This window comes from Salmo salar, chromosome 14 (genome assembly GCF_965601325.2).
Source record: "Salmo salar chromosome 14, fSalSal1, whole genome shotgun sequence".
Lineage (NCBI taxonomy): Eukaryota > Metazoa > Chordata > Actinopteri > Salmoniformes > Salmonidae > Salmo > Salmo salar.
The window spans coordinates 18,640,952-18,651,077 of record NC_138304.1 but is presented as its reverse complement, the minus strand read 5'-3'; the positions used below and the strand labels follow the sequence as shown (position 1 = coordinate 18,651,077).

At 42.0% G+C, this 10,126-nt stretch overlaps 1 protein-coding gene across 9 annotated transcripts in view; it reads left to right on the top strand.

Annotated features, from left to right (window-relative positions):
* The first annotated feature begins 4,253 nt into the window (after positions 1 to 4,253).
* The window catches only part of gigyf2 (GRB10 interacting GYF protein 2), a 45,788-nt gene continuing 39,915 nt past the window's right edge, over positions 4,254 to 10,126 (top strand). For 4 of the 9 annotated variants that reach the window (XM_082960821.1, XM_082960820.1, XM_082960818.1 and 1 more), the window contains exons 1-8: positions 4,254 to 4,397; positions 7,180 to 7,231; positions 7,445 to 7,598; positions 7,835 to 7,930; positions 8,120 to 8,231; positions 8,682 to 8,790; positions 9,201 to 9,271; positions 9,402 to 9,434. In XM_082960821.1, coding sequence (XP_082816947.1) covers positions 7,194 to 7,231; positions 7,445 to 7,598; positions 7,835 to 7,930; positions 8,120 to 8,231; positions 8,682 to 8,790; positions 9,201 to 9,271; positions 9,402 to 9,434 — 613 coding nt within the window. In that variant the 5' untranslated portion in view covers positions 4,254 to 4,397; positions 7,180 to 7,193. The remainder of the gene's footprint in view (positions 4,398 to 7,179; positions 7,232 to 7,444; positions 7,599 to 7,834; positions 7,931 to 8,119; positions 8,232 to 8,681; positions 8,791 to 9,200; positions 9,272 to 9,401; positions 9,435 to 10,126) is intronic. The other 5 variants (XM_082960822.1, XM_082960824.1, XM_014139587.3 and 2 more) reach the window with 2 other exon arrangements.

Here is a 10,126-nt window from a genome sequence, read left to right as displayed (position 1 = left end):
AACTGCGTGGCCAAGCACACCTCCAACTCAATCATCAAGTTTGCAGATGACACAACAGTAGTAGGCTTGATTACCAACAATGGCGAGACAGCCTACAGGAAAATGTTGATACTATTTTTGTCATTTTTGCATTGTAGCCCATCACCAATCATAAATATTTTACTTTTCATTTCAGTTTAGGTTCACAAGATCATGATAGGGTATTTAATCTGTAAATGTCATGCATAATGTATTTGATAATGGTATGTACAGCTAACTGCCAAAATAAAGGAAACACCAACATAAAGTGTCTTAAAAATGGACCAAAAGATTAATGCTAAACAACATTTGACATGTTTGAACGAACATAAATAGATTATTTACTAGGTTTTTTTAGCTTTTCGGCGTGATTTTACCAGCCCCCAACCACGTTTTGTGGGAGCATAATGAACGCTAAGTACTTGGTGTTATTTGGACATAAATTATGAACTTTGTCAAAAGAAACCACATTTGTTCCGGACCTGGAATGCCTTCCGGACCTGGGATCCTGCCTTCTGATGGAGATAATCAAAGGTAAGGGGGTATTTACAATGTTATTATCGATTTTAGATGATGCTAACTGTATAGCATAGCCTGTTGTTCTTAGCATAGCACCCCGTTTATTGCAAAATGTGATTTCCCAGTAAAGTTATTTTGAGATCTGGCCATTCGGTAGCAATTACGAGATGATAATATATTATTCTTTGAATGACAATATTATAATTTACCAATGTTGTCGAATAGTAATTTTGTTATGTTCACCGGAAGCATTTCAGAGAAGAAAAAAATCTGAATTTCACGCTACTGTAAAATGCTGTTTTTGGATATAAATATGAACTTGATGGAACAAAAAATGCATGTATTGTATAACATAATGTCCTAGGAGTGTCATCTGATGGAGATTGACAAAGGTTAGTGCATAATTCTAGCTGGTTTCTGCTTTTGGTGATGCCTGACCTTGAATTGAAAATGGATGTTTGTACTTTTGTGGCTATGTACTGTCCTAACATAATCTAACTTTATGCTTTTGCCGTAAAGCCTCTTTGAAAATCGAACAATGTGGTTAGATTAAGGAGATGTTTATCTTTTAAATTGTGTAAAATAGTTGATGGTTTGAGAAATTGAAATTATTAGATTTTTGATGTTTTGAATTTCCAGCCTTGTTAGCAATCCCGACTCGGGGTTTATTGCTAACCTGTAGCCCCAACAGGTTAATAGCTTCAATGCACCTAAAAAGATCACAGTTTCGAAACTGCAGTAAAAGTGCAGTAACTGCTGTTGACTGCGGTATTTTGGATGCAGTAATTTCATAATAACTGCAGTTGAACTACAGTTATACTGCACTGCAACTGCAGTTACACAGCAAAGTTACTGCACTAAAAAAACAGTGTTATTTTGGACAGTATTTGCAGCATACTGCAGTTGTACTGCACTCTAACTGCAGTTATACTGCAGTGTACTGCAGTAATATTGCACTCTGACTAATATTTTTCATAGGGGCATAGATTCAACAAGTGTCTGGCATTCTATTGGAGCATTGCACTACAGTGGTAGGCTTGATTACCAACAACGACGAGACGGCCTACAGGGAGGAGGTGAGGGCGCTCGGAGTGTGGTGTCAGGAAAATAACCTTACACTCAATGTCAACAAAACAAAGGAGATGATCGTGGACTTCAGGAAACAACAGACGGAGCAGCCCCCTATCTACATTGACGGGACAGTGGTGGAGAGGGTGGAAAGTTTTAAGTTCCTCGGCGTACACATCATGGACAAACTGAAATGGTCCACCCACACAGACAGCGTGGTGAAGGTGCAGCAGCGCCTCTTCAACCTCAGGAGGCTGAAGAAATTCGGCTTGTCACCAAACACACTCACAAACTTTTTCAGATGCACAATCGAGAGCATCCTGTCGGGCTGTATCACCGCCTGGTACGGCTGCTGCTCCGCCCACAACCGCAAGGCTCTCCAGAGGGTAGTGAGGTCTGCACAACGCATCACCGGGTGCAAACTACCTGCCCTCCAGGACACCTACACCACCCAATGTCACAGGAAGGCCAACAAGATCATCAAAGACAACAACCACCCGAGCCACTGCCTGCTCACCCCGCTATCATCCAGAAGGCGAGGTCAGTACAGGTGCATCAAAGCTGGGACCGAGAGACTGAAAAAAAGCTTCTATCTCAAGGCCATCAGACTGTTAAACAGCCATCACTAACATTGAGTGGCCGTTGCCAAGATACTGACTCAACTCTAGCCACTTTAATAAATGGAAAAAAAATTCAACTTATCACTAGCCACTTTAAACAATGCCACTTTATATAATGTTTACATACCCTACATTACTCATTACATTACATTTAAGTCATTTAGCAGACACTCTTATCCAGAGCGACTTACAAATTGGTGCATTCACCTTATGATATCCAGTGGAACAACCACTTTACAATAGTGCATCTAAATCTTTTAAGGGGGGGGTTAGAAGGATTACTTTATCCTATCCTAGGTATTCCTTAAAGAGGTGGGGTTTCAGGTGTCTCCGGAAGGTGGTGATTGACTCCGCTGTCCTGGCGTCGTGAGGGAGCTTGTTCCACCATTGGGGTGCCAGAGCAGCGAACAGTTTTGACTGGGCTGAGCGGGAACTGTGCTTCCTCAGAGGTAGGGGGGCCAGCAGGCCAGAGGTGGATGAACGCAGTGCCCTTGTTTGGGTGTAGGGCCTGATCAGAGCCTGAAGGTATGGCGGTGCCGTTCCCTTCACAGCTCCGTAGGCAATCACCATGGTCTTGTAGCGGATGCGAGCTTCAACTGGAAGCCAGTGGAGAGAGCGGAGGAGCGGGGTGACGTGAGAGAACTTGGGAAGGTTCATATATTATTCATATATTTTTGTACATATTCGTATTCATTCCTTTACACTTGTGTATAAGGTAGTTGTTGTGGAATTCTTAGGTTAGATTACTTGTTAGATTTTACTGCATGGTCAGAACTAGAAGCACAAGCATTTCGCTACACTCCCATTAACATCTGCTAACCATGTGTATGTGACAAATAAATTCGATTTTGTGACGCCATTCTTCCACAAGAAATTCCATTATTTGGTGTTTTGTTGATGGTGGTGGAAAATGCTGGCTCATGCACTGCTCCACAATCTCCCATATGTTCAGTTGGGTTGCGATCTGGTGACTGAGATGGCCATAGCATATGGTTTACATAATTGTCATGCTCATCAAACCATTCAATGACTACTTGTGCCCTGTGGATGGGGCCATGTGGGCATAGCCATGGTGAAAGCACTTGCTTTCAATACACTTGGTAACCCCTCATTTAATCAACTGTTTCCATTATTTTGGTACTGGCAGTTACCAGCATGTATGTATGTATGTATGTATGTATGTATGTATGTATGTATGTATATATGTATGTTGTTTACAATGATGTATGTAATCAAATCTGAAGGTGGTAGCTAATTCTTAATCTTCTACAACATTTGGTTAGAATAAGGCCAATATAACGTGTTCTTCTGCCGTACAAGTCTAACATTACACGTACAGAAGTCATACAGATGATTTCAGCGCGATTTGTACTTTGCAAAATATGCCAGTCTGCAAATATTATTGGCATATGGAGGGCGTGTTCGTAAATTCAATCTGGAGTGCCAGAGAGCGCTCTGAGCGTTAGTAAATTCAGAGCGTTGCCAGATTGTCCATTTGTAAATTCAGAGCCACACTGGACCCTCTGGCCGAGGAGTAGGATTGATCCGAGATTTCCGCTGTGTCTACGGCACTGCATCTCAGTGCTAGAGGCGTCACTACAGACCCTGGTTCGATTCCAGGCTGTATCACAACCGGCCGTGATTGGGAGTCCCATAGTGCGGCGCACAATTGGCCCAGCGTCGTGCGGGTTAGGCCGTCATTGTAAATAAGAATTTGTTCTTAACTGACTTGCCTAGTTATGTGAAGGTTCAATACAAAATAAATAAACAACGGTACCAAAGCTAACTGGCTAACATTGGCTAGCTACTTCCAGACAAAAATACTCGCCCTAGCAGTGCTGGTTAGGCTGTTTTCATGTTATCCAGAGAGTTGGTGACTGTAACTGTGCTGCTGGCAACAATTTCATTACGCTTCTTTGCCAACGTTTACTGACACAACCATATTCAACTGGTGTTGAGCGTTCGTAAATTAATCAGTTGTTCTGCGCTCTGACACACTCAGACCAGAGTGCTCTGAAATCGGAGTAGATAGCCAGAGTGAATTTACGAACGCGCCTGCATACGGGTCTTTATCGGGATATGTGTTGTCGTCACCCATTCTCAGCCATCTTGTTGAAACGGAGAGAGCCACACACCTCGAATATAAACCCTGTGCTGTCAGTAAAAGCAGAGGTAAGACAGCGAAGATTAATTGCACAGTTTTGCTATAAAATAAAGCTAAACTATCGAAACAAGCATTCACGATGCTAAAGAGCCCAGTTTTAGCGATTTGAATGCGTTTATGAGGTTGTTATAGCAGCATGTTTGCTTGGCCTTGAGGCTTGGGACTCAAGTATGTGGGAGCACCGCATTGGATCGGAGCGAGGTGGGAGTATTTCAGCGTTGTGGCGGAGGCCGCACGGAGGTTTGGGGGTTAAGGATTAACTTGTCAGTTCATTACTTCTGTGCGATTTGGTGACAGTATGCCTTTTTGATTGTTTTCCTTTCGAGAAACTTAGCATTTTTGTAGAAATGACTGCGCATTAATGATCGATTGTTGCTTAAAGCTTTGTAAAACTAAGTTCGCTAGCTGGTTAACAGTAGTTATGCTAAACAGTTAGCTACTATAGCTAGCAAACTAACCTCACTAACCTTATTGATATAACGTTAGTTAACTATTGGACCAGCTAGCTAACTGTCTTTATAATATTTGAACATGGTATCATTATTGGTGGTTAAATACAGTAGCTACAACGTCAATGATTCTGGAAACGGTTTGATTATCTACTGTACAGTAGCTGTCATGCTGTTACTTAGCTAGCTAGCATGTTACTACCTATTAAGCTAGTTTAGATACGTTAGTTTGCCAACCAATTTGGCAGCACAGTTGCACGTTGACTAACTACCTAGCTAGTTACCGATAGTTGTTTTTAAATGTTAACTGTCAGGTTAGTTGCACTAACATTAGCTAATTAACAGCAGTATTGCTAGTTAGCATCTAGCTAAAGTTACGTATGGGGAACGTGCGTGAGTCAGTCGGATTAGCAAGCTAATTATGGTCAGCCAAATGGGAAGTTGGCTAGCTACTGTAGTTCATGTATCTGAAAAGAAATGACGGTGCGTTGTGCAAGTTTATGTAACTAGAAAAGTTTGTTGTTAGCCAGGTAGCTAATTTGCGAAAATTCCTTGTCTTATAACAACGTTATTATACAAAATGAATCAGACATAGACATGCATATAAAGTATTTTGAGCCTAGTACATTGTGTCGGCATGAAACATTAAATCCAATAGTATTTATTGGCTACTTGAAATGTGTAGGTTGAAACTTTAATGTTTTCCTTACAATTCCATTGGCCGCAATTTGTTACTTTTCACAACCAGGCTACAGTACTGACAGGGACATACTGTTTGGAATATAATAAATCATTTGTGACGGGTGTTTTGGTGTAGGATATTTTTTTTTTTTTTTTTACAGGAGTTGGCAGTTTCTTTTGTTTCTTGTCACTATAAATAATCAATCAAATTCGAATGTTGATTGGATGTAGCCTGCACTTGGCTTGCAACAGGCGAAAAGTCCATCCCATGCACGCTTCCTGTTTATCCTATAGCCAGACAGATTGCAGTTTGAACATACCTTTAGGTAGCTGACTAAACGCCACAGTGAAGGAAGTTTCTGATCAACTCCACCAACAACGGAGTGGCACAGAGACCAGGCTTTGTGGAATTCAGATCAGACTACATTGACTGAACCAAGGTCAATATTTTAAAAATTCTATTATGAAAGCTCACCTTGTACCTATGTTTGCTGAAATCCATACTTTTTCTATAAATGTTAATCAAATACAACCACCGCCTGTTTCCTTGTTGATTTAATTGGCACATGCAAATTTGTGTGGAGTTGCAATTTTAGAGCAACAGCAATGAGCAAACAGCCAGTGGTTGCATTTTATTAAAGGAATACTTCGGGATTTTGGTAATGAGGCACTTTATCATCTTCCCCAGAGTCAGATGAACTCACGGATACCATGTTTATGTCTCTGCGTGCATTTTGAAGGGAATTGCTAACTAGCCCTAGCGCAATTGCTAACTAGCGTTGGTGCAATGACTAGAGGTATATGGGCATCTGCTAGCATTGAATCTCGGGAAGTAGATAAAGGGCCTCGTTGCCAAAATCCCAAAGTATCTCTAACATTTATTGGAAAAGTATGGATTGCCGCAAACAAAGGCACGCAACTACAGAGGAAAAACATACTGTAGGTCCAAGGTAAGAGTTTCATAGTTAACATAATTTGAAGTGTTGACCTTGAGCAAATCGATGTAGTCGGAGCTGAATTCCACAAAGCCTGGTCTCTGCTCCACTCCATTGGTGGAGTTAATCAGAAACTTCCTTCACCATGGAGTGGAGTTTATTCAGCTAACCTAGGGCCATTATCTAACTGGTCTGTGAACTTTAACTAGGTAGCCTGTATACAGCATACAATAACTTGTTTGTTATTATGGACATTTGCATGCAAACATCCAAGTTTATTGTAGTATTTCCAGAATAAAGCCTGTCTGGGCAGGGAAAGGGAGACAATGTTGTCAATTATTGCTGTCTGAGGAGCCTTTTTCCTAACTGGGCAACTTCCTAAAATGGCTTCAGTCAATTGAAATTGTACTCCTTGTGTAAGGGAGGGATGGGGCTATCCTCTGGAATGAGTTGGAGTACCACAAACTCACTGTAAGATCCAATCTGCCTACATCTAAAACATTAATCATTTAGGAAATTGATTGGCTGATGCAATATTTGTTACACCATCAAAACATTTTTTTAACATAATTTGGGTCTGTAATCTTTGATGACTAGAAATTGATATACGATTTTCAGTTGCATTGGCAGATCGATTACTGAATACATCTCCAAGAAAAATATTCAACCTGAAGTTTGGTGTTTGTTGTAATAGGCTAATAATGTTGGCCCTTTCCTCCCCATAGAAGTTCTAGAAAGAATGGCAGAAACTCAGACACTCAACTTCGGACCAGAATGGTTAGTAAATATGAATTCTTGTTGAGCTGAAATGTTGTATCAGGTTGATTAACAGGGATCTGGGTTGTTAGGCTGGTTTTTCGTTTGACACCTGGTGCAGTAGAGCCTCGCATTTTGTGGCCTGTCAGTTGTCCTCTAAACTTCACTTTTGTCTTTCTCCTTCTGTCCTTTTCCTATTCCTCCCCTCCCCCTCCCCCTCTCCCTTTTCCCCAGGCTCCGGGCCCTGTCTGGGGGTGGCCATGGGGGTGGTAGCAGCAGTAGCGTTGCCACCTCACCACCACTCTCTCCTGCATTGCCAAAGTATAAACTTGCGGACTACCGCTACGGGAGAGAAGAAATGCTAGCACTTTATGTCAAGGATAGGGAGGTGAGGCATATGAATTCTGATGTGTTCTAAAAGGATACAGAAATATGATTGCCATACTAATAAAGTGACTTGTATCGGCATGTTCTAAAAAGTGTGACATTTAGATGCATCCTTTTGTGGAGTAATTCATTTTTTTTTTTACATTCAAATATATAATGTCACTTTCCTGTAATTTGTGTATTAACCTGACATTGCAATGGCTCAGACTTTTTTTCTCCTTTTCATCTCCTTATCAGATCCCTGTAGACCTACATGATAAGGATTTTCTGCCCATTTTACAAGAGGAGCCCCTGCCACCGCTGGCACTTGTAGCTTTTACAGAGGAAGAGCAGGTTGGTGCTTTCACTGTTCATATAGGAGGCCTTGCTAGAATGAATATGCAAAATTACAACTATGCCTTTCTCAGTGTTCTTACCCATTTTTTTGCTAACCAAATAAGTATAATTGTTGGCCATAGACATGTCTTTTTAGTCTTGTCAGTCTCCCTCTCTTTCTTCATCCCCCTCTATCTCCCCCCACAGAGAAATTTCTCCATGTCTGTAAACAGTGCAGCGGTGCTCAGGCTGATGGGAAGAGGAGGGGGTCCGGTGGGGCCAGGGGCACCGAGGGGTCGAAGTACTTCACGGGGAAGAGGTGAGGTGGAGTGTCTTGTTGTGTCAATGTGTGCATCCCAATAGTCTAACGTGACTTTGCTTGTCTCTTCTTCATCTGAAAACAGTCTCGCTGAAAGTGGTATGTAGAAGGCAAAGCATACAGTTGCTTTCAACTGTTAAATTATTTTAGTCAGTGCTGATTTTAAGGAAAGGAGAGGAACCCACTTTAGATTATATTGACTGAGACCCACCCTTAAGAATGTTAACAATCTTGTGCCAGCTGCACAGAAGGGAATTAACAGTATCACTCTGTTTCTACGCTTGATTATGCCTCTGTCAGTAGAAGCTATCGCAGCTGGTTGAATTCATCATCACCAGCTAGCGCCAACATTAAAGTGTAGTGTGTGTGTGTGTGTGTGTGTTCTAATCCTTCTCGAGTGTAGTGTGCTTTGTGGATTCCAATAAAGTATTTAAAATGTGTATCTGGCAGGACGGGGTAGAGGAGACGGAGGGTTTTACCAAAGAAGTTTTGATGACGTGGAGGGAGGCTTTGGCCGCGGAGGCAGGGAGATGCACCGCTCCCAAAGCTGGGAGGAGAGGTAATGGACTACCCTCACTAGAGACACAAGCGCAACTGGAATTTTACGCACATTAACCTTTGACTTCAATGGATGATATATGCAAATGTTGAGTGGGTGCATCTTAAGTTGGTTTCCAGGCTAGTGGAATGAGAATGGTCTGGACCATGGCTTTCCAACCCTGTTCTAGGAGATCTACCATCCTGTAGGTTTTCACTCAAACCCTATTCTAGCCTGATTCTAATAGTTAGCTGGTTGATGCACAATCAGGTTAGTTACAACAGGAAGGTAGCTCTGAAGGAACAGGGTTTAAGAGCCCTGGTCTAAACCCATTTGTTTTATGAGATTTACATATTGTCATGTTGCTTTGTCTGCTTTTACCTGCATGCTCAGTCATCCTTTTTGTCTTTTTTCCTTTTCTTTTTTCAAAGTCACGCTGAGTCTATTTTCTCCCCATCTAGGGGAGACAGAAGGTTTGAAAAGCCAGGAAGAAAAGAGTCAGGTTTGTGTCAATACTTTCTAATAAAGTAATCAATGCAGTATGAATGTAATGTACTTAAATGTCAGTTACAGCATTTACAGGTAATAATTTATTTTTCTTTGTCGCTCCTCTGTCTCCATTGACTTGGCAGAAGTTGCTCCTGCCCACTTTCCGATGAATCATAGTAAGTTTGCCCTCCACGCCCTTGCACTTATACACGTCCCTTTCTTGTCAAGGGGAACTAGATGCTGTTTCTCCAAAGAATATAAACTCAGCAAAAAAAGAAATGTCCTCTCACTGTCAACTGCGTTTATTTTCAGCAAACTTAACATGTGTAAATATTTGTATGGACATAAGATTCAACAACTGAGACATAAACTGAACAAGTTCCACAGACACGTCACTAACAGAAATTGAATAATGTGTCCCTGAACAAAGGGGGGTCAAAATCAAAAGTAACAGTCAGTATCTGGTGTGGCTACCAGCTGCATTAAGTACTGCAGTGCATCTCCTCATGGACTGCACAAGACTTGCCAGTTCTTGCTGTGAGATGTTACCCCACTCTTCCACCAAGGCACCTGCAAGTTACCGGACATTTCTGGGGGGAATGGCCCTAGCCCTCATCCTCCGATCCAACAGGTCCCAGATGTGCTCAATGGGATTGAGATCTGGGCTCTTCGCTGGCAATGGCAGAACACTGACGTTCCTGTCTTGCAGGAAATCACGCACTGAACGAGCAGTATGGCTGGTGGCATTGTCATGCTGGAGGGTCATGTCAGGATGAGCCTACAGGAAGGGTACCACATGAGGGAGGAGGATGTCTTCCCTGTAACGCACAGCGTTGCGATTGCCTGCAATGACAACAAACTCAGTCCG